The sequence below is a fragment of the Cebus imitator genome, unplaced genomic scaffold, assembly GCF_001604975.1.
Source record: "Cebus imitator isolate Cc_AM_T3 unplaced genomic scaffold, Cebus_imitator-1.0 Scaffold36, whole genome shotgun sequence".
Taxonomy (NCBI): domain Eukaryota; kingdom Metazoa; phylum Chordata; class Mammalia; order Primates; family Cebidae; genus Cebus; species Cebus imitator.
In genome coordinates, this window is record NW_016107351.1 from 5,032,667 (window position 1) to 5,058,766 (window position 26,100).

At 52.4% G+C, this 26,100-nt stretch overlaps 3 protein-coding genes across 6 annotated transcripts in view; 1 reads left to right on the forward strand and 2 right to left on the reverse strand.

The window, feature by feature from the left end:
• Positions 1–11,403, reverse strand: part of AFMID (arylformamidase) — a 20,369-nt gene extending 8,966 nt beyond the window's left edge. For both annotated transcript variants that reach the window (XM_017525001.2, XM_017525000.2), the window contains exons 1-2: positions 11,301–11,403; positions 5,991–6,081 (exon numbers count right to left, since the gene is read on the reverse strand). In XM_017525001.2, coding sequence (XP_017380490.1) covers positions 5,991–6,081; positions 11,301–11,360 — 151 coding nt within the window. In that variant the 5' untranslated portion in view covers positions 11,361–11,403. The remainder of the gene's footprint in view (positions 1–5,990; positions 6,082–11,300) is intronic.
• Positions 11,404–11,493: 90 nt separating this feature from the next.
• On the forward strand, positions 11,494–22,520 carry TK1 (thymidine kinase 1). The gene is made up of 7 exons (XM_017525006.2): positions 11,494–11,809; positions 11,919–11,950; positions 13,810–13,920; positions 15,311–15,404; positions 21,010–21,099; positions 21,476–21,595; positions 21,695–22,520. Exons 1-7 carry the CDS (start codon positions 11,744–11,746, stop codon positions 21,884–21,886), a joined length of 705 nt encoding a protein of 234 aa, XP_017380495.1. The 5' UTR covers positions 11,494–11,743; the 3' UTR covers positions 21,887–22,520.
• SYNGR2 (synaptogyrin 2) overlaps positions 13,668–26,100 on the reverse strand; it is a 14,776-nt gene continuing 2,343 nt past the window's right edge. Inside the window, exons 2-7 of one of the 3 annotated variants that reach the window (XM_017525003.2) lie at positions 25,594–25,831; positions 24,973–25,112; positions 24,687–24,885; positions 23,421–23,428; positions 22,135–22,139; positions 13,668–13,680 (exon numbers count right to left, since the gene is read on the reverse strand). In XM_017525003.2, the coding sequence (XP_017380492.1) occupies positions 24,688–24,885; positions 24,973–25,112; positions 25,594–25,831 (576 nt within the window). In that variant the 3' untranslated portion in view covers positions 13,668–13,680; positions 22,135–22,139; positions 23,421–23,428; position 24,687. Of the gene's footprint in view, positions 13,681–22,134; positions 22,140–23,420; positions 23,429–23,905; positions 25,113–25,593; positions 25,832–26,100 lie in introns of those variants that run through there. The other 2 variants (XM_017525004.2, XM_017525002.2) reach the window with 2 other exon arrangements.

The following is a 26,100-nucleotide window of genomic DNA, read 5'->3' on the forward strand; positions in this document are numbered from 1 at the left end:
TAGAGACGGGGTTTCACCTTGTTGACCAGGATGGTCTCGATCTCTTGACCTCGTGATCCACCCGCCTCGGCCTCCCAAAGTGCTGGGATTATAGGGGTGAGCCACCGCGACCGGCCAAATTTTTGTATTTTTAGTAGAGATGGGGTTTCGCCATGTTGGCCAGGTTGGTCTCAAACTCCTGACCTTGCATGATATGCCTGCCTCGGCCTCCAAAAAGTGCTGGGATTATAGGTGTGAGCCATTGTGCCTGGCCCCAGCTAATTTTTGTATTTTTAGTAGAGATGGGGTTTCATGGTGTTGGTCAGGCTGGTCTTTAACTCCTGAATTCACTTTTTATTTTTGAGACATGGTTTCACTCTGTCGCATAGGCAGGAGTGTAGTGGTGCAATCTCAGCTCACGGCAGCCTTGATCTCCCAGGTTCAAACAAGCCTCCCACTTCAGCCACCAGGGTAGCTAAGACTACAGGCATATGCCACCACGCCTGGCTAATATTTGTATTTTTTGTAGAGACAGGGTTTCGCCATGTTGACCAGGCTGTTCTCGAACGCCAAGGCTCGAGTGGTCCTCCCACCTCAGCCTCCCAAGTAGAGGGGACCACAGGCATGCACCACCACACCCAGCTAGTTTTTGTTGCTTTTTTGGAGACAGAGTTTTGCTCTTGTTGCCCAGGCTGGAGTACAATGGCGTGATCTTGGCTCACTGAAACTTCCTCCTCCTGGGTTCAAGTGATTCCCTGCCTCTGCCTCCTGAGCAGCTGAGATTACGGGCACGTGCCACCACACTCAGCTAATTTTCTATTTTTAGTAGAAATGGGGTTTCTCCATATTGGTCAGGCTGGTCTTGAACTCCCGAGCTCAGGTGATCCGCCGACCTCAGGTGATCTGTCCACCTTGGCCTCCCAAAGTGCTGGGATGACAGGTGTGAGCCACTGCACCCGGGCAACCCAGTTAATTTAAAAATTTTTTTATAGAGACCAGTTCTTGCTATGTTGTCCAGCTGGTTTCGAACTCCGGGGCTCAAGCTGTCCTCCTGTTTCGGTTTCCTAAAGTCTGGGATTACAGGTGCGCGCCACCGGACGCAGCCTCCTCTCTTTCTCAAACCACATCTGATCATCAGGAAAGCCCTGGACTCCCCTCCACTGCTTGTCCTGGGCCTACAGTCTCCTCCCCACCTGCACCAAGACCGCTGTGGTTGGATCCCCTTTGGCCTGTTCCCTGGAAGGCAGCAGCTGCTTCTCTAGGCTCTTCCAGCTTCTACTCGGACTCCGGACAGCCCCACATGTGAGCTGTTTATAACACGCTCACATTCACCCTGGGCTCCTGCCTGAGTCAGCCTAGGTGGCTATAACAAAATACCACACATGGGGGAGACTGAGAACAACGGAAATTTTTTTTTTTTTTTTTTTTTTTTTTTTTTTTTTTGAGACGGAGTTTCACTCATGTTACCCAGGCTGGAGTGCAATGGCGCGATCTCGGCTCACCGCAACCTCCGTCTCCTGGGTTCAGGCAATTCTCCTGCCTCAGCCTCCTGAGTAGCTGGGATTACAGGCACGCACCACCATGCCCAGCTAATGTTTTTGTATTTTTAGTAGAGACGGGGTTTCACCATGTTGACCAGGATGGTCTCGATCTCTTGACCTCGTGATCCACCCGCCTCGGCCTCCCACAGTGCTGGGATTACAGGCTTGAGCCACCGCGCCCGGCCGAACAACGGAAATTTTATCTTCTCACAGTTCTGCAGACTGGAAGTCCAAGATCAAGGTGCCAGCAGCGTTGGTGTCTGGTAAGCCCCAGGGCTGCAGACCTGCCACCTGCACTCTGCTCAAAGGTACCTGGGCAGCCTCCTGGGCCATGCCACCACCAACACCCCTGCTGTGAACAGCCTTGTACATGCATTACCACACCACTTGCAAGTATCTGTAGGGCATACTCTCAGGGGTGGAATACTGGGTCAAAAGGCAGACACCTCTGTCATTTCAAGGCCACTGCTAGCCATCCTCCAGGGGGGTTTGCCAACAACCCTGTCCCCAGCACAGTGTGAAGAAGATGCACCTTACAGGCTCATCAGAAGGTCGAGATTTAATTAACATAGGAGTTCTCAAAGCATATAAATGGACTAGGTTAATGTCATGCTACACCTAAGAAAAACATCATGAAATGTATGTTCTAAATGGAATAGCAATTAAAACCAAGCGGCTTCAGGTGTTCACTATCAGGCAGAAGCCTCCTTAGCTATTGAAAATTCTACTGACCCCAAGAAAGAGAAATTGCCTCTCTCTAGGAGAGGACAGCTGGGGTGCAGTGACAGAGAATGAAGTGACTCATGCCCCCACAGAGGGCCCTCCAGGCCGTGAACCCCAGGACAAGAATGCAGGAGGGCTTCAGCAAGACACCCCAGAACCAACCTTACGGCAAGCTTCCTTCCTCATTAAGGCAAACACTGCATTGCTGTTATTTACAACTCAAGCTCTGAGGAAATCGTGCTATGAATACACATGTACATGTGCTTGTTTGAGTACCTGTTTTCAATTGCTTTGGGTTGGAAATCATTTGTCTTTTTTTTTTTCCCTCTATTTCAGACAGTTTTACTCTTGTTGCCCAGGCTGGAGTGCAGTGGTGCGATCTTGGCTCACTGCAAGCTTTCCCTCCTGGGTTCAAGTGATTCTCCTACTTCAGCCTCCCAAGTAGCTGAGATTACAGGCATGTGCCATCATGCCTGGCTATTTTTGTATTTTTACTAGAGATGGGGTTTCACCATGTTGGCTAGGCCGGTCTCGAACTCCTGACCTCAAGTGATCCGCCCACCTTGGCCTCCCAAAGTGCTGGGATGACAGGTGTGAGCCACTGCGCCTGGCCTGGAAGAAGTAATTTGTTTTCTTTTTCTTTCTTTCTTTTTTTTTGACAAAAGGTCTTGCTTTGTTGCCCAGCCTGGAGTGCAGTGGCGTAATCTTGCCTCACTGCAACCTCTGGTTCAAGCGATTCTCCTGCCTCAGCCTCCAGAGTAGCTGGGATTATAGGCAGGCGTCACCACGCCCGGATATTTTTGTGTTTTTAGTGGAGACGGGGTTTCATCATGTTGATCAGGCTGGCCTTGAACTCTTGACTTCAAGTGATCTCCCACCTTGACCTCCCGAAATGCTGGGATTACAGGCGTGGAGCTGCCGCATGCAGCCCCACAGTCCTGTTTTTAATACCATGCACAGCATTAGAAATTATTAGTAAAAATACATTTTACAGTTTGCAAAATGCTGTATGTATTTTTTGTCCAGATACAAAAGCTCAAGTTCTGCATGATTTCATTTAAATGAGGTCCCTAGGGAAGTCAAACTCATAAAGACAAGAGGTGGAATGGTGGTTGCTAGGGGCAAGGGGTGGGAGGAATGGGAGTGAGTGTTTAAAGGGAACAGTTTCTTTCTCTCTCTCTCTCTCTTTTTTTTTTTTTTTTTAAACAGAGCCTCACTCTGTTGACCAGACTGGAGGGTCACAGTAAAACAAATTTAAAAGCTAGTGTAGGCCAGGTGCAGTGGCTCAAACCTATAATCCCAGCACTTTGGGAGGCCGAGGAAGGTGGATCATGAAGTCAGGAGTTCAAGACCAGCCTGGCCAAGATGGTGAAACCCTGTCTCTACTAAAAATACAAAAGTCAGCCAGGCATGATGGCGGGCACCTGTAATCCCAGACACTCGGGAGGCTGAGACACAAGAATTGCTTGAAGCCAGGAGGTGGAGGCTGCAGTGAGCCAAAATCGAACCACTGCACTCCAGCCTGGGCGAGAGGAAGGCCTTGTCTCATAAATAAAATAAATAACCAATACATAAAGAAATATGCAGCCTTGAACTCCTGGGCAGCAGTCATCCTCCCAGCTCAGCCTCCCAAGTAGGTGGAACTACAGATGTACACTACCCACGCCGTGCTAATTTTTAAATTTTTTGTAGAAGTAGGTTCTTGCTATGTTGCCCAGGCTGCTGTCAAACTCCTGGCTTCAAAGGATGCTCCTGCTTTGAACTCCCGCAATGCTGGGATCACAGGTGTGCGTGACAGTGCCTGGCTTCTCTTTCTCTCTCTTTTTAAAAAATCTTTTCCTTTAAAGGTTCAATCAAGCGTGCTTTTTACATCAGACCTCCTTTCTCAATAGGGATAGCTCTTTATCTCTCAAGACAAGACAGGCAAACAGGTTTGCTTCTGGCTCTTGTATGTTTCACCACACTTGTATATTTACTGAGCAAACAGATGAATTTGGCACAGAGCTGGGCACAGCAAGGAACCATGAAGAACCCAGGAAACAGCTCCACCCCAATCTATTGAGACAGGAGGACGGTGGAATGTGCTGGAACACACTTCTAACAAATCTATTCCTCCTCCTGGGTTCTCTCTGTTTAGAAAACCACCAAGCCCAGGAGCCAAGGCAGCTGCCTCTGAAACGCTGTGCTGAGCCTGCTGCAGCAGAGCCAGTTTGCCAGGCATAGCTGGCTGCTTCCTCCTCAGTGCCAGCTCCCCATCCCAGCACAGACGCGTTACCAAGTGTTCAAATTGTGGTGCAGCACTCTGCAGACACAGGGAAGAGACAGAAATGTACCTTAAGACTTCACTAGTTTACAGGTTCCCAAGTCCAGATTTCTTTAAAGAAAGAAAAGGTGAAAGGCCGGGCACGGTGGCTCATGCCTATAACCCCAGCACTTTGGGAGGCCGAGGCGGGTGGATCACAAGGTCAGGAGTTCAAAACCAGCCTGACCAACATGGAGAAACCCCATCTCTACTAAAAGTACAAAATTAGCTAGGCATGGTGGCACATGCCTATAATCCCAACTACTCGGGAGGCTGAGGCAGGGGAATCACTTGAACCTGGGAGGCAGAGGCTGCAGTGAGCCAAGATTGCGCCATTGCACTCCAGCCTCAGCAACAAGAGCGAAACTCCATCTCAAAAAAAAGAAAGAAAGAAAAGGCAGTGGGGCACACCTGTAATCCCAGCACTTTGGGAGGTTGAGGAAGGGACGACGGATCGCCTTAGGTTGGGAGTTATAGACCAGCCTGGCCAATGTGGTAAAACCCCTCCTCTACTAAAAATACAAAAAATTAGCTGAGCGTGGTGGTGGGCACCTGTAATCCCAGCTACTTGGGAGACTGGGGCAGGGTGGACAGATCACCAGGTCAAGAGATCGAGACCATCCTGGCCAACATGATGAAACCCTGTCTCTACTAAAAATACAAAAATTAGCTGGGCATGGTGGCGCATGCCTGTAGTCCCAGCTACTCAGGAGGCTGAGGTAGAATTGCTTGAACCTGGGTGGCGGAGGTTGCAGTGAGCCGAGATCATGCCTTTGCACTCCAGCCTGGCAACAGAGCGAGACTCTTTCTCAAAAAAAAAAAAAGGTTCATTGCCTTTTTTTTTTTTTTTCCCTGAGACAGGGTCTCACTCTTACCCAGGCTGGAGTGCAGTGATGCAATCTCAGCTCACTGCAACCTCTGCCTCCCAGGTTCAAGCAATTTTCATGCCTCGGGTTCCCGAGTAGCTGGGATTACAGGTGTCAGCTAATTTTTGTATTTTTTTGTAGAGATGGGGTTTTGCCATGTTGGCCAGGCTAGTTCTTGAACTCCTGGCCTCAAGTGATATGCCCGCTGCGGCCTCCCAAAGTATTGCTTTTTATGAATAGTGACCTCATTCCACATTCAGTAGTGGAGGAGGAACGTTCCTCTGTTTACTTCACCTCCCTATGCCAACCACAGCATGCAGCCTTAGGGGCCTGGGCATGGCTGGTCGAGCAGGAAAGGCCAGGCACGGTCAACTGAGCCATGGACCTTCCCTGGACCTCTCCTGCCTCCACCGGTCCCTGCAGCAAGGGATCCTAGGCATTTGCCCCTGAGCAGGGGGTTTACTTGGGAAATGGCCCTTGAGGCCCAGGTGCAGTGCAGCCCCCACATCCCCAGCATTCTGAACCACTGCCACATGCTAAAGGCCACCCAATGTGGCCACGGAGAGGTCACGCCATTACCTTCAATTCCTGTCTGTGAGTAGGTCCTCAAGGCTTCCTCCGCTCCCAGTCGGACAACCCATCGGCTGGGGAGGTACTGGTGCTCCAGCTCCTGCCGCACAAGGACACGAGGTTCCGTAAGATTTCCTCCTCAATAGAGTGTGTCCCTCCCCACTGCCCATGCCTCGCTGCTCCTCTCTGCCTTAGAAGCCCCCTCCCTAGTATCCCAGGGTCTCCAAGATGCCCTTGGATTCATGGCCTACAGGTATACCAGTGACAGCTGTGCCCTTACCCACTGGCAGCCTGTGGGTAACCCCCCACATGGGCACTGAGGAAGGAGAGCTGTGCAAACCCCAGGCACAATTAGTGCCTGAAGAATATCTTAGTTTATAGTGTTATTACTCAGTTATTTCCTTTATATAATCCTTGATATATAATCATATATTAGTTTATAGAATTAGTGCCTGAAGTATAACTTACTGCTTACATATATCTAGCTTATATAATCATACTTAGTACTTATATCTAGCACACTTAGATCCATGTAATCTTTCTGTATAATCACATAGGTATTGTGGTCAGAGCTGCACTGACGCATTTAGTGCTGATTTGTAGAATCCGTCCGTATGACCATATAGTAGTTTGTAGTGGGAGGAATGCCTAGAGCAGTCACAGAACAGAAGCAGTACATGGGAAACAGCCAGACCAGGATGAGAACCAAAGACCCCGGCGGTGGCGTCCCTGCCTGAAAGGGCAGACGCTGCATGGCAGGTTGGAGCAAGAGCCGCTCCTCCTGAGAAAGGAGTTGTAGCACCTCGCATCCAGTTCCTGTGGAAAGTCGGCCTCAGGCCTGAGATCCTGGAAGTAACCGAGGGAGAAGAACCCCTCTGGTGTGACCGGGTCACTGCGGCTGTACACCCTGTCAGTCGTTTCTCACTTCTGTGCTAGTTCAAATCATCCTCCCATAAATATCTTAAGAGAATAGCACAAGCCTTCAGCTTCCACTGCATTGGCTTACAGTATCCTTCTATTAGAAATCCTTTGAAGTCTCTAGCCCCCAGATAAGAAGCGTTGCGCACGACATCTGTTGCACACAGCCCACCTCCTTGCCTCGGTGACCTAATGGGGGTGGACCCCTTTTCTGTACACGACCCTCTACCACTGCTCATGGCACGGCCCCCTGCTGCGCACGGCCCACCTCTCTGCCCAGGTGATATAATGGAGTGGCCCCCTCGCTTGTGACTCACGTGATTATGTATGCCCTATCACTAAGCCTTTAGATGATGACCTCGCTTATCACCCTTCCCCCTGCCTGTACCATAAATACAGACACTTCTGGACGTTCTGGGCCTCGCCTGTCTCTGCTCACAGGTGGCGTGGCCCCCCGAGTCCAGATGCTCTTCTCCAGTTCTTCAGTGTCCTGTCTCTTTACTTCTCAGACCTGCATCTCAGCACAGCATAAGGGACACCCCACGACCCTGTGGGGCCAACAGCCCTACAACAGCCTTAAGGAGAGATGAAGTTCCCCAAATGAATCCAGTTAATGCCATCATTAACTTGATGCCCAGAAGAGCTGCCCTGCCCAGTGGCTCACGCCTGTAATCCCAGCACTTTGGGAGGCCAAGGCGGGTGAATCGCATAAGGTCAGGAGTTCGAGACCAGCCTGGTCAACATGGTAAAACCCCACCTCTACTGAAAATACAAAAATCAGCTGAGCGTGGTGGGGTGCGACTGTAATCCTAGTTACTCAGGAGGCTGAGGCAGGAGAATCGCTTAAACTGGGGAGGCAGAGGCTGCAGTGAGCGGAGATCGCACCACTACACTCCAGCCTGAGCGACAGAGCAAGACTCCATCCCCCCTCCAAAAAAAGGAGGAGCTGATCTACCCTGAGAGGGTGTTATTCTGACCACAGGAGGTAACTGCATAGTCAAAGGCACAGAGGTGAGGAGCAAGGAATTAAAGGTCACTATGCAAATGCTGGCGGTCTGCATGGCTACGCACAGAGGTGAGGCTGGGAGGCTGGGTTGGAGGAGGAGGGGCGGTGAATGTTGGACTAACATGTTCACACTTTATGCAGAAAGTAACAAGGAACCACTCTGAGGCAGTTTGGAGAATTTTTTTAAACAACAGAAAAGGCTGCATGTGGTGGCTCATGCCTGTAATCCCAGTATTTTGGGAGGCCAAGACAGGTGGGTCACTTGAGTCCAGGAGTTCCAGACCAGCCTGAGCAATAAGGCAGAACACCGTCTCTACCAAAATATGAAAAATCAGCCAGGCATGGTGGTGAGGGAGGCTAAGGCAAGAGAATCGCTTGAGTCCAGGAAGCGGAGTTTGTAGTGAGCCAAGATTGCTCCACTGCACTTCAGCCTGGAAGACAGAGCAAGTCCCTTCTCAAAAAAGAAAGAAAGAAAAAAGGACTGGGTGCAGGGGCTCACACCTGTAATCCCAGCACTTTGGGAGGCCAAGGTGTGTAGGGCTGTGGAGGCCCCACAGGGTCGTGGGGTGTCCCTTATGCTGTGTTGAGGTGCAGGATCCAAGAAGTAAAGAGACAAGACACTGAAGAACTGGTGAACAGCATCCGGACTTGGGGGGCCACACCACCTGTGAGCGGAGGTCAGCGGTGGCCCCCAAATGCCCAAGAGCATCTGTATTTATTAGGTACAAGCAGGGGGCAGGGTTGTGAGTGAGGCCATCACCTATAGGCTTAGGAATAGGGCATACACAATCACGTGAGTCACAAGCGAGGGAACCACCCCATTATATCACCTGGGCAGAGAGGTGGGCCGTGCGCAGCAGGGGGCCGTGCCATGCGCAGTAGTAGAGGGTCAGGTACAGAAAAGGGGTCCACCCCCATTAGGTCACCGAGGCAAGGAGGCGGGCTGTGTGCCACAGGTGTCGTGCATAACACTTCTTATCTGGGGGCTGGAGACTTCAAAGGATTTCTAACAGAAGGATACTGTAAGCCAATGCAGTGGAAGCTGAAGGCTTGTGCTATTCTCTTAAGATATTTATGGGAGGATGATTTGAACTAGCACAGAAGTGAGAAACGACTGACAGGGTGTACAGCCGCCGTGACCCGGTCACACCAGAGGGGTTCTTCTCCCTTGGTTACTTCCAGGATCTCAGGCCTGAGGCCGACTTTCCACAGGAACTGGATGCGAGGTGCTACAACTCCTTTCTCAGGAGGAGCGGCTCTTGCTCCAACCTGCCATACAGCGCATGCCCTTTCAGGCAGGGACGCCACCGCCGGGGTCTTTGGTTCTCATCCTGGTCTGGCTGTTTCCCATGTACTGCTTCTGTTCTGTGACTGCTCTAGGCATTCCTCCCACTACAAACTACTATATGGTCATACGGACGGATTCTACAAATCAGCACTAAATGCGTCAGTGCAGCTCCGACCACAATACCTATATGGTTACACAGAAAGATTATATAGAACTAAGTATGCTAGATATATGTAAGCAGTAAGTTACTCTTCAAGCACTAACTCTATAAATGAATATGATTATATATGAAGGATTATATAAAGGAAACAGCTGAGCAATAACACTATGAACTAAGATATTCTTCAGGCACTAGTTGAAGTTCTCCTTCCTCGGTGCCCATGGGGGGTGTTACCCACAAAGGCGGGCGGATCACCCGAGGTCAGGAGTTCAAGACCAGCCTCGCCAACATGGTGAAACCCTGTCTCTACTAAAAATACAAAAATTAGCTGGGCGCGGTAGCAGGTGCCTGTAATCTCAGCTACTCGGAGGCTGAGGCAGGAGAATTGCTGGAACCCGGGAGGTGGAGGTTGCAGTGAGCTGAGATCGCAGCATTGCACTCCAGCCTGGGCAACAGAGCAAAACTCTGTCTCAAAAAAAAAAAAAACAACCAAAAAACAAAAAAACAGAAAAAAAGAATGACAGTAACAAGGAACCACCGGATTTTGAAGGGCTCAAAGCCGTCATGAGAAATGGGCAGTCGGGGTGGCCTCATGGGAAGGCCTGGGGTCAAATGCCATCTGACCTCCCTCACTTACATGCTGTTTTAACCTGCACAAGTTATTTAATCTCTGGGATTCAGTTCCCTTACTGGTAGAAGGCATCTACCCAGGACGGGCGCAGTGGCTCACGCCTGTAATCCCAGCACTTTGGGAGGCTGAGGCAGGTGGATCACTTGAGGCCAGGAGTTTGAGACCACCCTGCCAACATGTCGAAACCTCGTCTCTACTAAAAACACAAGAATTAGCCGGGTACGGTGGCAGGTGCCTGTAATCCCAGCTACTCAGGAAGCTGAGGCAGGAGAATGGCTTGAACCTGGGAGGTGGAGGTTGCAGTGAGCCAAGATCACACCACTGCACTCCAGCCTGGGCGACAGAGACTTCGTCTCAAAAAAAAAAAAAGGAGGCATATGCAAATCACAAGGTTAAAAGAGATAAGGCATGCGAGTACATAAAGCAAGCCCCTCAGCGTGGCTTGCTTCTTCCTCCCTGTGAAGGGCTGTTTGTCAGAGGTCCTTGGATCTGTCCAATCTGTATCTGGAAAGGTTATTACCTGTAAGGTCCTTATAGCCAAACCTGGCACACTCTGTGATCACTACCATCAACTTTGTTGCTGCTATTTATGATCAAGATTATGCAATGGGTTTCTTTTTTTTTTTTTTTTTTTTATTGGTTTTTTTTTTTTTTTAACCCCACAGCTGTTCTGTTCTGTATTCTTCAGCCTTTCCCACGTAAGTACAGACCCAAAAACATTATGTAACCCCAGATCAAGGTCCAGAACTTTGACACCTAACCTCCTGCGGGTCTACGGATTTTTTTTTTTCAGACGAAGTCTCGGTCTTTCACCCAGGCTCCAAGGCTGGAGTGCGATGGTGATCTCGGCTCACTGCAACTTCCACCTCCTGGGTTCAAGTGATTCTCCTGTCTCAGCCTCCTGAGTAGCTAGGATTACAGGTGCACATCCCATGCCTGGCTAATTTTTGTATTTTTAGTACAGACGGGGTTAGCCAGGCTGGTCTCGAACTCCTGACCTCATAACCCACCCACCTTGGCCTTCCAAAGTACTGGGATTACAGGTGTAAGCCACCGCGCCTAGCTGGCTCTACGGATATTATTAACGCAGCCAGGACTTCAATTTTCTCTATCCTGAAAATCAGGCTAACATAAATCTTTAGGAGAAGGTAAAATACAACGTGGTGACCAAGCACTGGGGACCTGGCACACACTAGGCACTCAGCATTCCCACAGGTGTGGTCTACATGGCTTCTAAGCTTCCTTCTTAGAATTCCAATCTAATCAATAAGTTAACTCCACCCCAGCCCCTCAGTCCCTCCCTGCAATCCACCTACCTCTGCAGACATCTTCTTCCAAGGAGCCTCGCCTGGAAGACCCACCCCGGAAACCTCCATCGCGCCGTCTACAGCCAGATGGGTGTGCGTCCCGCCCCTTTATATGGCCTGAGCCTCGCCTCGCTCCGCCCCTTTAAGCTTGGTGGGCGGAGCGAGGCGGGGCTCAAGCCAGGCCCCACCCCGATAGGCCAAGCCGGAGCCTTCCCAGTCCCCGCGCTCGAGTCCCGGATCCCTCCCACGATGGGGCGTGCTGAGGTTACATTTCCCGCCAGGTCCGCTGGCGGGCGCTGATTGGCCCCGGGGCGGCGGGGCTCGCGCTGATTGGCCCCAGGGCGGCGGGTTCCGGCCAACACGCCGTGGTTAAAAGCCGGAGGCGCGAGCCGCGGAGGCTTCCTGCGGGGCGGCTTGGAGAGCTCTTGTATCCGTGAACTTCCTGAGACACTATGAGCTGCATTAACCTGCCCACTGTGCTGCCTGGATCCCCCAGCAAGACCCGGGGACAGATCCAGGTGCGGGGGCCGGGCCTGTGCGGGGCTGGGGATGAGGGGATGGGGTGACGGCCTGTGCCCGGGCATCCGCGCAGGGCGGGCCCCCAAGCGACCTCACTTTCTCTCCTAGGTGATTCTCGGGCCGATGTTCTCTGGAAAAAGGTAACGGCTTCGCGGGGCTGGGGTGGACCTCCTTCCTCTTCCCCGGGGTCCCTTGTCCCTCCTTCCCTTCCCCTACAAGGACCAGCGCAGCTTCCCACAGCTCCCGCCCAGGGTTCTCCTCCTCCCTGGAATTCGGTCCAAGAGGAAGCCTCCGCCCCCTTCTGTCCAGGTCAAGCCCCTCCTCCCCTACGGACGCCGCTCCCTCCTGGAGCTGGTCACAGCGATCGGCTAGCTTAGCCCTCTTCCCTGTCAAGTCCTCTGGGAAGGGGGCAACCCCTTGTGCCCACTGTAGGCCGGGCCTTTCTGTACCCCCCTCTTCAATGTGACCGTTTCCTTACAAGGCCAAGGAAACGCCATGGCTTTCTGCACAGAGGAGTCTGAAGCCAGGGAGCTTCTGCTCTCTTGAGGTGATAGAACCATTCCCTGATCCAGCTAGTGAGATTCCTGGGTAACCACCCACCCACCACCATCCGTTTTGTTTTGTTTTTGTAGAGGTAGGATCTTGCTGTGTTGCCCAGGCTGGTCTGGTCTCAAACAATTCTCTCACCTCAGCCTCCCAAGTAGCTGGGACTACAGGCACGCAGCACCCCACCCAGCTAATTTTATTTTATTTTTGTAGCGCTAGGGGTCTTGCTCTGTTGCCCAGCTGGTCTTGAACTCCTGGTCTCAAGCGATCCTCCTGCTTCGGCCTCCCAAAGTGCTGGAATTACAGACGTTAGCCACCATGCCCTGCCCAAACATTCTTATGTGGCCCTGGGGATGACTTCAGTTCAAACCCCTGGCTCGGGAAGATGAGGCTCAGGGTTGGACTTTTTTTTTTTTTTTTTCTTTTTTGAGATGTAATCTTGCTCTGTCTCCCAGGCTGGAGTGCAGTGGCACGATCTCGGCTCACTGCCACCTCAGCCTCCCTGGTTCAAACAATTCTCTTGCCTCAGCCTCCTGGGTAGCTGAGATTACAGGCGTGCGCCACCACACCTGGCTTATTTTTGTATTTTTAGTGGAGATGGGGTTTCATCATGTTGGTCAGGCTGGTCTTGAACTCCTAACCTCGTGATCCGCCCGTCTCGGTCTCCCAAAGTGCTGGGATAACAGGCATGAGCCACCTCGCCCGGCCAGGGTTGGACTTCTGGGACCCAGAAGCAAGTGATTTTGACATGGCACACAAAGGCTTTCGAAAGTTACTTTAGAAAAGCTCTAGGCTGGGCGCCGTGGCTCAAGCTTGTAATCCCAGCACTTTGGAAGGCTGAGGCAGGTGGATCACTTGAGGTCAGGAGTTTGAGACCAGCCTGGGCAACATGGTGAAACCCTGTCTCTACTGAAAAAAAATACAAAAATTATCTGGGTGTGGTGGCAGGCTCCTGTAATCCCAGCTACTCTGGAGGTTGAGGCAGGAGAATTGCTTGAACCCGGGCGGCAGGGGTTGCAGTTAGCTGAGATCGCACCACTGTGCTCTAACCTAGGTGACAGAGTGAGACTGCCTCAATAAAAAGAAAGAAAAGCTCTGAATTCTGGGAACAACTCTGGGATGAGGTTACTTTGGAATGCAGCTGCAGGTCCCCTCTACATGTGGCCTTTGCCTCTCTGCCTTCCCCACTACATCCCGGAGAAGCTGACTCCTCCCACACTTCCTGGGACCACCTGAGTGTCATTACTGGACACCTTCCCCATAGAGAATTCTGACTTCCAACCCTCTTGGTAGGGATCTTACGCCCTGCCTGCTCTGCCCTGCTCTTTCCCGGCTGTGGTGGGCTCAGGCTGCATACCACTAGGAGGGCAACAAAGAGCCAGGCTTGTTGGGGAGGGGGTCTCCTCCCACTCCTCCCGCCGTGGGCCTCACCTGACCCTCTCTCCTCTTGCAGTACGGAGCTGATGAGGCGTGTCCGTCGCTTCCAGATTGCTCAGTACAAGTGCCTGGTGATCAAGTATGCCAGAGATACTCGCTACAGCAGCAGCTTCTGCACACATGACCGGTCAGCCTCTGCCCCTGCGGTCCTGTCCAGTGGAAAGTCACAAGGCACAGGACACACTGTTGGAGCTCTCTTTAGTGGGGATGGTTAATCATGCTGGCCAGGCATTGAACAAACCGGTTCAGACCAGCACACGTTCCACTGTGCTTGGCAAGCCGGTGCCCACTCTCCATTCCCTGGGCTAGAGCCAGTGGTTCTCATCTGGGGGTGATTTTGCCCCCAGGGTCCATTTGGCAATGTCTGAAGACATTTCTAGTTGCAACTGGAACGGGGAGGGGATGCTACTGGCCTTTAATGTGTAGAGGTCAGGGACGCTGCTGTTGAGGGTCCTACAGTGTTGGAATTACAGGTGTGAGGCATAGCACCCGGCCCGCTTGTTTGTTTTTGAGACAGAGTCTCTCTATGTCACCCAGGCTGGAGTGCAATGGCTCAATCCTAGCTCACTGTTATGTAACCCTAAACCCTTCAGCTCAAGTGATCCTCCCACCTCAGTGCGCTGAGTAGGTGGGACTACAGGTGCATACCACCATGCCCAGCTAATTTTTAGATTTTTGTCAGACAGTGTCTCACTGTGTTACTCAGCCTGGTCTTGAACTCCTGAGTTCAGGTGATCCTCCCATCTTGGCCTCCCTGAAGTGCTAGGATTACAGGCATGAGCTGCTGTGCCTGGCCAGAATATAGATGTTAAAAATTTATATTTTATATTATAAGGACAAGTATAACCTAGGCCCAGTTCTAGTTATTCATTCTTCTGAATTTTAAAAGGAAACATTTGGCTGGCCCCAGTGGTATTATGGGCCTGGTACCTGACGAAGTGGACCTTGTCTGCCCCCAGCTCACTCAACAATGGAAGAGTTTCTAGTCTCATTGAACTTTGTATTGGACACTACTAATTTCTAATCCAAAGCATCAAGTGAACTGGCTTTTATAAATAACTGGTTTTCCTCTCTGGGGGGCCGAAGTGGGCGGATCACATAAAGTTAGGAGTTTGGGACCAGCCTGGGCAACATGGTGAAACCCCTTCACTAAGAAAAATATAAAAATTAGCTGGGCATGGTGGCATGTACCTGTAGTCCCAGCTACTCCTGAGGCTGAGGTGGGAGAATTGCTTGAACTCCTTGAGAATTGGGAAGTGGAGATTGCAGCAAGCCGAGATGGTACCACTGCACTCCAGCCTGAGCAACAGAGCAAGACTCTGTCTCAAGAAAATTAATTAGTAAATTAAATAACTGGTTTTCTGGACAAGGGCCTTTCCCATAGGTTGTGGGAAAATCCCTGCTGGGTGAACACTGATCCTGCTTTGCATGTAGCGGGTGGTTGCGACAGGAGCCGTTCCCTGGCCCCTGCATCCTGGCTCTGGCCTGATGCTCACGCTCTGGCTTTCTCTTCCCAGGAACACCATGGAGGCGCTGCCTGCCTGCCTGCTCCGAGACGTGACCCAGGAGGCCCTGGGAGTGGCTGTCATAGGCATTGACGAGGGGCAGTTTGTAAGTTGGCTTGTCCTGGTGTCACTCTTCCTGCCAGCTCCTGCTCTGTCCTCCATTGTTCCCCACTGGTTTGGAGGTTGTCTGATCTGTTAGTAAAATAACAAGGTTAAATAGCTACAACTAGTGCTGAAACACTCTCTGAAGGCCCCTTTCTAGTTTCCTCTGTCATAGTCATTTAGGTTTCATTTTCCCTTTTTTTTTTTTGAGATTGAGTTTTGCTCTTGTTGCCCAGGCTGGTATGCAATGGCGAGATCTCATTTCACCACAACCTCCACCTCCCCGATCAAGTGATTCTCCTGCCTCAGCCTCCCAAGTAGCTGTGATTACAGGCATGTGCTACCACATCTGGCTAATTCTGTATTTTTAGTAGAGACAGGGTTTCTCCATGTTGGCCAGGCTGGTCTTGAACTCCCAACCTCAGGTGATCCGCCCCTCTCAGCCTCCCAAAGTGCTGGGATTACAGGTGTAAGCCAGTGTGCCCAGCCTGTGTGTGTGTGTGTGTGTGTGTGTGTGTGTGTGTGTGTGTGTGTGAGTGATGGAGTCTTGCTCTGTCACCCAGGCTGGAGTGTAGTGACATGATCTTGACTCACTGCAACCTCCACCTCCTGAGTTCAAGCAATTCTCCTGCCTCAGCCTCCTGAGTGTCTGGGATCACAGGCATGCACTACCATGCCTGGCTAATTTTTGTTTTATTTATTTATTTATGAGACGGGGTTTCACCATGTTGGCTAGGATGGTCTTGATTTCTTGACCTCGTGATCTGCCCGCCTTGGCCTCCCAAAGTGCTGGGATTACAGGCGTGAGCCACCACGCCCAGCCCAATTTTTGTATTTTTAGTAGATGGGGTTTTACCATGTTGGCCAGGCTGGTCTGTTACTCCCGACCTCAGGTGATCCACCTGCCTTGGCCTCCCAAATTGCTGGGATTACAGGTGTCAGCCACCTCGCCCAGCCTTGATCTTGTTGCTCTGAAAAGTGGTAGTGCTGGTCGTTGTGTTTTTGCCTAGGGGAAGGCCACCATCTGTCTAATGGTTGGTTACCTCTGCTCAGGCATTCTGTCTGTTCTCGCTCAGCACAGTGTGTCCAGGGGAAGCTTTGTTTTCATTTATCTAGCTTTATAACTGGTACGCCTTGTCATTTCTGGGGAAGAAACAAAGCCATTATCACTTCAGGTATTTCTGTCCTCATCCCTCTCTGAGGTGTTCTGGATTCCATCTTCCAAAGTATGTTTTGTTTCAATGAATTTATACCTGCTGCTCTAATTCAGAATCCTCCATTTTGTTTGACAAGTTACTTTGGGGTTGTGTTTAAGTTTAGGCTGTTCCTTCCATTATGTTTCCAAAAATCTTTCCTTAGACTTTTCCAGATTTTTCTGTTTCCTCAGAATACATTCTCCAGTTGAGTTTCTGTGTTATTTTCTGTTATCTTAGTTTTCCTTCCTCTACTTTGGAGTTTTTTAAAATTTTTGTTAGTTTATCACAAATGAATGAAACTGAAACTCACTTCCCAAGAGGCTTAGCAGACTTAACCCCTTAGGTACTTGTAGGGTTGCCTCTAAGTATACAGTGTGGTGATTTGATATAAACATAAACACAATAGGAATTTATTTCTTGCTCACAGACCCCTACGTGGTTCCAGCTGATGGGGAGGCTGCCCATGACGTGGCTTAGTTCACCCTGGCTGGCTCCATACAGACATGGAAGAGGAGAGGCGTGGCGGAGCCCCTGGGTGTGAGGTTTTCATGGGCCAGGCTAGAAGTTGCAAATGTCACCTCTGCCGATCTTTCAGAGACTAGAATCTGGGCACAGGGCACAGGGTCACCTATATGTTTAGTCTAGTACACCTAGTCTAGTTTTTTTTTTTTTTTTTTTGAAACAGAGTCTTGCTTTGTGGCCCAGGCTGGAGTACAGTGGCATGATCTCAGCTCACTGCAACCTCTGCCTCCCAGGTTCAGGTGATTCTCCCACCTCAGCCTCCCAAGTAGCTGGAATTACAGGCTCCTACCACTACACCAACTATTTTTTTGTATTTTTAGTAGAGGTGGGGTTTCGCTATGTTGGTCAGGCTGGTCTCAAACTCCTGACCTCAGGTGATCCGCCTGCCTCGGCCTCCCAAAGTGCTAGGATTACAGGCAGGAGCCACCGTGCCCGGCCACACTTAGTCTATTTTTATACCCATGACTGTATACTTAGTCTAGTTCTATACCCTGGAGGAAGAATAAATGAGTCTGTTTGGTGAGTGGTTCGAGATCTCTACCCACCCTGCCTCCCAGCACAGAGCCAGGCTGCTCCGGCTGGAAAACCCTGCCTGGACATCACAGGGCCTGTCCCCCCAGCTGGGCAGTCCTGCCTTCCTCGTTCTGCTCTTGCCCAACATTCTCTATGAGTCACAGCCCCAAATTCTATCCCCATGGGGAGGCTGACGGGTCCCTTACCCTGTGGAGTTGGACTCCAAGCTGTCGGTGTCCACTGTGGGTTCTAGACCACCCGGTAGCTGGCATCTGCTCCCCGCTTGGGTGTGCCCATTCCATTTCTGACCTTCAGAGGTGCGCTTCTGGGCACCCCCATGCCTCTGCATCCATGGAGATGTTGTTGTTGCTGTGTGGTTGAGAAACTCCAGGTGAGGAGGTGGGCCCAGGCTGGGAACAAGGCTGCAGTTGTTTTCTTTTGCTCCCAAACTGTGGCCTTGGAATGCATTCGGGGATTCTGCATCAGCTTTGGGGGCATGGCCCTCTCAGAACAAGCAAGAGCAAGGAAGCTTCAGCTTTGGCGAGGCTTTCCCTGCCTTCAGACCTGCTGCTATGAGTTGCTCAAGAGCTCTGTTCTCTTGGCTCTGCGTAAACCTTGGTGACAGATGCTGACCCAGACCCCCCAGGCAGAAACCTTTCCCTTCTTCCTCCTTCCTTAACATCCAGATGCCCTGAGTCAGGAGCCAGCATATTAAGTCCTGTCCCCTGTTCCAGCCTGAAGGAGGGATTTCTCAGTCTACTTCCTCCCTGGCCCGCAAGTAAAACTTTCGTTCATTCAGGGAGTATTTATTACACCCCTATCCAGACATCAGCCTTATGCCATTCTGCTCTGGCCTCTGTGTACCCTTGTTCCCTTCTAGAAGTTTAGCATCTTCCTACTGCAAGCATTTCTAGATCGAGGAGAAGGGTTCCTAGTATGGGGGTCCCACAGAAGGACTGTCCTTCCCTCCTTCTTTGTCTATGTGGACAGTGGAAGCAGCCCAGCCTGACCTGCCTTGTTCCTTCCTGTTTTCTGGGTCAGCAGGGACAGCCTTTCACAGAGTAGCCACCATGCCATCCTGAGGAAGGCCCTGGGTCAGAAGCTTTTGTGCTTCTTTGTATGCCAGGTGAGGCACAGAGGCGTTCACACTGCTTTGTAGAAATCGTTGGCATCCAAGAGAGAGTCATGTGGACACCCCAAAGCCACTAGCTGGGGGTGCTGTGCTTCAGATGCTGGTGGTGGGTGAGCGCCCTGGCCCCAGCACCGCCCCCACATGTTCAACAGCTGCACAGTGTCTGGCGGGCCTGCAGGGTTGCTTGGCAATAGTGGAAGCTCTGATTTTTTAAACTTTTTTTCTGGCTGGGCACGGTGGCTTACGCCTATAATCCCAGCGTTTTGGAAGGCCAAGGCTGGTGGATCACTTGAGGTCAGGAGTTTGAGACCAGCTAGGCCAACATAGTAAAAGCCTGTCTCTATGGAAAGTACAAAAATTCGCCAGGTGTGGTGGCACGCACCCGTTATTCCAGTTACTTTAGAGGCTGAGGCAGAATCATCGCTTGAACCCGGGAGGCAGAGGTTGTGGTGAGCCAAGATCATGCCACTGCACTCCAGCCTGGGTGACAGAGTGAGAAAATAAAAAAAAAAAAAAAAAAAGACAAAATCTTTTTTTGTTTTCTGTTCTACACAAGTAATACAGGTTGAGTATTCCTTGTCCTAAATGCCTGGAACCAGAAGTGTTTGGATTTCTGATTTTTTCAGATTTTGGAATATTTGCATATATATATAATATAATGAGACCTTGGGAACGAGTCCCAACTGTAAACACAAGATCCGTTTATGTTTTATAGACAGCTGATTCACATAGCCTGGAGTGATTTTATATGCTATTTGGTAATTTGGGCATGAGCCAGAGTTTTGAATGTGACCTGTCCCATAAGGTCAGGTGTGAAATTTTCCACTTGTGGTGTGCACTCAAAAAGTTTCAGGTTTTGGAGCCTTTTGGATTAGAGACTTCATAAGTTTAATCTGGAAAAAGTTAGAGTCTGGCACAGTGGCTCACGCCTGTTACGCCAGCACTTTGGGAAGCTGAGGCACACAAATCGCTTGAGACTAGGAATTTGAGACCGGCCCGGGCAATATGGTGAAACCCTGCCTCTACCAAAAATACAAAAATTAGCCAGATGTGGTGGCACATACCTGTAGTCCCAGCTAGTTGGGAGGCTGAGGTGGGAGCTTCCGCTGAGCCCTGTAGGTCCAGGCTGTGAGTCATGGTTGAGCCACTGTCCTCCAGCCTGGGCAATGGGGAGCGAGACTGGGAGCTGCATTTTTGTGACACGTGATGAGTCCTCAGAGAAAAAGAGGGAACACGTGCATGGCGGGGGAGGGCCCAGCGTGCTGGAGTCTCTGGGTTTCCTTTCTAGAGGCCCCTGCAGTCTGCTGAGCACAGTCAGTCCAGTCGGGCTTCGCCTGGATCCCACGGGAATTTTCCTGGCTATCCCCTAGTCCTCGCCTTGCTAAGCCCTCACGTCTTAATAACCTCAAACCTCAGTACTTGGGCTGAGGAAAGCGTGAGGGGCTCTGGGAGAGAGACCTGCACCCAAGGACAGGAACATCCCCGCTTCAGCCAACCCAAAGGCCAGTCTGGACATGTGAACTCAACCAGCTAAAAGCAATATGACTGATTGATGAGACTCACCAAAGCACTTGCTAGAGTTTCAGCTTCTCCCTGGGCCAAAGTGAAATTTGATGTAGGCAGTAAATGTGCTCTGTGCCGGCCCTGTATTTAGAAGGCTGTGCTGTGTCATCCTGCTCTGTAAATGGCCAGTAGGTCCCCTACCCCTTCTCAAGGCACATTGCCTGTTTAAAAGGGGGGGGGGGGGCAAGAGCACGAAAAGCCCAGCTACTCGCTGAAGTGCATGTGTATAACTTGGTGCCTTCTGTCCTTACACAACAGGACCTTTCTTGCTATCTCTTAGTGAAGAGGAAACAGGTTCAGAGATGTTAACTCACTGCCAAGGTCACACAGATTCCGAGCAGTGTCCGAGCCCCAGGCAGCAGGTGTCTGGCCCCAGCCTTTGGCCCCTGCAGTGTTAAACAGCACAGGAGGTGTGGACGTCTGATGCTGAGTCCTGGGCACCTGGACTTGGCGCAGAAGCTGGCTGCAGGGGGAAGGGGCTGGGCAGTTGTGGATGTGCCTGTCGTCTGCTGGGAGGGCATGCAGATGGACAGTCCCCGGCCCGGGGAGCCTCATGGAAGAGTTAGAGTTGCTCCAGGATGAATGTCGGGAGTTGTCAGATCTGGCAGCGTCTCTGCTGGGGCTTCAGGGAGCTGCTGCTGGGGTGGAAGCTCTCACGCTCTGTCTCCACCTGCCCTTTCCAGTTCCCTGACATTGTGGAGTTCTGTGAGGCCATGGCCAACGCCGGGAAGACGGTCATTGTGGCTGCACTGGACGGGACCTTCCAGAGGAAGGTAAGGGGTCTGATCCAGGTCTGGAGCTTGGATCCAGGAGGGGAGGGGGCTTCTGGGTGGGCACAGGACAGTGCACAGAGACACCAGCCCCGGGTGGCCAGGGCCCAGCCACTGCAGGGGCACAGCCGAGCTGCTCAGACCAGGCCTTGCCTGAGCCTAGGGACTCCCTGGTCTGCGCAGACCAGGTGCCATCTGTTGCGGCAGGTGGTTTGAATTGGCAAGGGGACAGAGCCGGGCATGGTGCTCTAGGGGTTGGGGGGAGGACTACGGTCAGAGCAAACTTTCCTGGCTTCAGTGCTTGTGAATCAAAGGGTTTAAAAGAAAACCTCGCCTGGTGAGGTATCTGAGCGCCCACTGTCTCTCCATGGGAGTGCAGGCATTCGGGACCATCCTGAACCTGGTGCCTCTGGCCGAGAGCGTGGTGAAGCTGACCGCAGTATGCATGGAGTGCTTCCGGGAAGCCGCCTACACCAAGAGGCTTGGCACCGAAAAGGAGGTAGCTCCACCTGTCTTCCCTGCGGGCTGGCACGGTGGGGGTGTGGCTCTGTCTCCTTCCTGTCCCAGCCCTTCATCCATCTTCTGTCCCTGCGGCTAGGTCGAAGTGATTGGGGGAGCAGACAAATATCACTCTGTGTGTCGCCTCTGCTACTTCAAGAAGGCCTCAGGCCAGCCTGCCGGGCTGGACAACAAAGAGAACTGCCCCATGCCAGGAAAGCCAGGGGAGGCCTCGGCTGCCAGGAAGCTCTTTGCCCCGCAGCAGATTCTGCAATGTAGCTCCACCAACTGAGGGGCCTGGAAGGGCTGCCCACTCTCTTCCAGCTGCTGCCGCCTAGTGGGCACTGCTCTCCATGCTGCCTGGCTGCACCAGGAGGGTGACCACACCTCGCCTTTGGGAAGTCTCCTTTTTGCGGCTGCCCCACCTGCCATGTGCTCTCTCCTCTCCTGCCCACCAGCCTGCTTAGCTTCCCTCTTGCCTGCTGGGATGGTTGCCCAGGCTGGAGCTGGCCCTGCCTGGTGACCTGGGATCTGGCACACTCCCCCTGCTTGGGGTGAGGGACAGCCACACGCTGTTGACATCAGCCTGCTTCTTCCCCTCTGTGGCTTTCACTGCTTAGTTTCTGTTCTCCCTGGGAAGCTTGCGCCAGCATCTTTAAGCTTTAGGCCATAGAGGCTTAGGCCCCTCTGCCTGGGATGGGCCCCTGCCCTCCCTGAGGATGGCCTGGACTCATGCCCTCTTGCTTCCTTTTGGGCTCAAAACCCTTCCTATCTCCGGTGATGGTTTCCACAGGAATGACAGCATCTTTCACATGGGTGGCACCAGCCTTGCTGGGACTTGGATCGTAGGTGCTTGTCTCTTCGTGGGGAGAGGGAAGGGTCAACGTCTCCGCTGTCGTGTATGAAATTAACTAATTTAAAATTCACTGGTTGGTGGACAATCATTTCTCTTTAAGCTGGGTTTCCCCGGGTCTCATGGACAGCGCCAACTTGATGTGGGTGGGGATTTTCTTCCAGATCTTTTTGTTTCGTTTTGAGATAGGCTCTCTGTCACCCAGGCTGGAGTGCAGTGGTGCAGTCTCAGCTCACTGCAGCCTCTGCTTTCCCAGTTCAAATGATTCTCCCCGCTCAGCCTCCCGAGTAGGCAGGATTACAGGTGTGTGCCACCACACCTGGCGAATTTCTGTATTTTTAGTAGAGATGGGGTTTCACCATGTTGACCAGGCTGGTCTTGAACAACTGATCTCAAGTGATCTGCCTGTCTTGGCCTCCCAAAGTACTGGGATTACAGGTGTGAGGCACCAGGCCTGGCCCCCAGATCTTGTTGTAGTAACACTGATCTTGTAACCACAGCTGGTTAACTGAGAAATGATCATGGGGCGTGTCCTAAGGGGAACATCATCTGCTTTCCTGTCTGGGCCAGTGTCAGGACAAAAATGGGTGCACAGGGGAGCCCAGAGGCCAGCCAGAAGGACGAGGCACATACCTGCCTGCTGGGGCTTCGAGGTCAGTTTTTGTGAAACACACTCTGGGTAGCTCAGGAGTCAAGACACCTCTCAGCTGTGCCTCAGAGACAGGCTGTTGGCAGCTCACCTGGGCTCAGGCATTGCTGGGGTGGGGTGTACCCTGGGCAGACAGGGTCACTGCTGCCAGGGCCTCCACAGCCTTCCTCTCCCCTTTGCTAGTGATGTGTCCCAAGCCAAAGCCATCGGGTGAGGTTGGGAGCAGCGCCCTGCTACTTTGTACCGGAGATTTTTAAACATTCGGGACTTGCCATTGACAACTCTGTCATTGCTCAAAAGAGGAAGCCAGGGTTGCTTTAGGGCCCTGACCTCTTCCAGAGATGGGCCTTATCTCTGAGGGGCAGCCTGGATGGCCAAGCCCACTCCCTGCTGTGTCCCAGGAAGGGTCCAGAGGTGCTGAACCCTGGAGGAAGGCAGAAACATGGCCTTACCCATGGTACCCCTCATTCAGTGCTAAGAAAGGGCTGAGAGGGAAGGGGCATTCAGCGGGCAACTCCCAGGTACCCCCACCCCAACACTAAGAAGGGAGCAGCAGGACCCTGGCACCACAGGCCAGAAAAATAATCTTGTAAACAAGATGAGCACAGTTGCTATTTTAAGATCTGGATGAAAGGCTTGTGCGGAATGCGACCCCAGATTGAAAGGGGGCCAGCCAGGCACGCTGGAGGGGGTGCACTGCCACTGCCTTGTGTAAAATACAAGTTTCATAAAGCCAGCCCCTAAGGGTGTACCCAGAGTGGAGTCTCTTCCTCCGACCCCTAGGCTCTGGCACAACCAATGGCAATGGAGACTGAATGAGAAAACATTTATTCCTTCTCCAAACAGCATCCCAGGGCCGGGCGTCGCCCCCAAGGCTTTATAATACATTCGGCACAGAGTGGGAGCCATGGGGCATGGGACACCCCTGCCCTCCCCATGCTTCCTAAGTAACAACTGCAGAATATTTACATAAAGCTGGGTGTTGTCAGGCAAAGCCCTTCCCTGCTGCCAGGGGTGGGAGCAAGGAGGAAGTGCTGTGTGCACTAGCCCTGCCCCACACCGTGGGGGGCAGCCCAGTGGCCACTGGCCCAGGGTGCTGGCCCCCAGATCATACAGCAGTGGGCATAGTGGGAGCAAACCTGAGTGAGGACGCAGGAGCCTGGCCCAGCCCCGATGCACAGGGCAGGTGTAAGGCCCCCCAAGAGTCTTTGGCAGAGAACACAGATAACAGTGGCTCCCACAGCCTGACCTGGGCTGGGGGAAAGCTAAGGCACTGGTCAGTAGCATGTGGGTGCCTGCTGGCTTCTAGCCACTCCAGGCGGGGCTGGGGTCATTAAATGCAAGGAGAAACACTAGCTAAAAACTCTTTCCTAAAAGTGCCCTGGAGGAATGAGTGACTGACTGAAGCCCTGGGCGCAGGCACTTGGGGTGTGGCTCTGCCAGCCCCCCAGGCAGGGAGGTTCCTTAGCTGTGTGTCAGCTGCACAGGACGTGACACGCCAAGGAGAGGGGCTGGCAGGTCCAGGAGGCTCTTGGGAACATTCAGGGCAGAGGGAAGGGCCCTCTCTACCCCACCGCCCACCCAGGCCACCTCAGTACACAGGGGGCGGCTGGTAGCCCTCGGTGCTCTCCACATTCTGGGTGAAGGGTGGCTGTTGGTAGTTGTCCACAGATGCACTTGGGTAGGAGGCATAGGCAGTGCTGGGGTCTGGGGTAGGGTCAACGTAGTTCTGGATGAAGTCATCTACGCCAGCCTTGTAGCGCTGGTAGGCCAGGAAGGCCAGTGCACCCTGCAGGGGGAGCACACAGGTACAGGTGGGTAGGGGACCCCACCTTCCACCACCCTTTACCCAAGAACCGGCCCCTGGCCCACCTACCCAGGAGAAGATGGAAAAGAAGCTGAAGGTGATGGCCGCCCTCGCGGAGCTGGCCCCCACCAGCACGTCCGCTGGGTTGGTGACCGCCCACTGGTTGGTGAGGAAGCAGAAGCCAACAAACCACAGGAAGGTCCAGAGAGCTGGGGGAGGACGGGTGGGGTGTCAGTTCCACGGAAGGGGAGGGGCTTTCCAGGACTCTGGAAGGGCACATGGGCAGGTAGGGCAGGGCCTAGGCAGGAACCTCCGGGGAGCCTCCACAGCATGGAGGGAAGGACTTGGAAGCCCAGCTGGGATCCACCTCCAAAGCCCACCTGTACTGGGGCCTCAGCACAGTGGGTCCCAGCAGACAGCCCAGGGGACAACGGGGAAGAGGCAAAGCCCATCTGTTTGGGTGTGCTGGGGCTCCACTCAGCTTCTAGCTACTCCAGGCAGGGCTGGTGCTATTCAAGCAAGGAGAAACACTAGCTGAAAACCCTTTCCTAAAAACGCCCTGAAGGAGTGAGCTGCTCCCCGCCCCTCCCAGAGACACTGAACACCCCCTCCAACCCAGGAGCCCTAGCGTTAATGCCTCCCCCTCCTAGTCACCTCCCAGGATCAGATGGAGGTGCTACAGGCAGATACCTGAGAAGAGCAGGTCACCAATGACCAGGTACTTGCGGTCAGTGGCGCTGCTGATCTGGGGGAAATACGCATCGACCACCAAGAAGAAGGCTGAGGCCAGGAAGGCCAGCACCCCGATGGCACTGCCGTAGCGGCAGGCGTCCTCGTTGTGGTTAAACACGCAGTACATCTGCTTAGACTGGTGGGTGTTGCTGTAGCCCTCGCCATAGATGCAGGAGAACACAATCAAGGCGAAGACCTGCAGGAGGGGAGGATCTGTTAGGGCTGGGGGCACACACGGTGGGGACCCAGATGGGGTGTTCAGATGCTGGCCTCTCCCGCCACTGCTGTCCCCTTTTGGTTTTTTTGAGATGGAGTCTCCCTCTTGTTGCCCATGCTGGAGTGCGATGGTGTGATTTTAGCTCACTGCAATCTCCACCTCCCGGGTTCAAGCAGTTCTGCCTCAGCCTCCCGAGTAGCTGGGATTATAGATGCCCACCGCCATGCCTGCTTTTTTTTTTTTTTTTT

Bases quoted from the DNA above. Each gene is read 5' to 3' on its own strand.
- TK1 (XM_017525006.2), top strand. From the start codon at position 11,744: ATGAGCTGCATTAACCTGCCCACTGTGCTGCCTGGATCCCCCAGCAAG. The intron at 11,951-13,809 runs GTAACGGCTTCG...CTCCTCTTGCAG, and splicing joins CCGATGTTCTCTGGAAAAAG to TACGGAGCTGATGAGGCGTG. The intron at 21,100-21,475 runs GTAAGGGGTCTG...ATGGGAGTGCAG, and splicing joins ACGGGACCTTCCAGAGGAAG to GCATTCGGGACCATCCTGAA.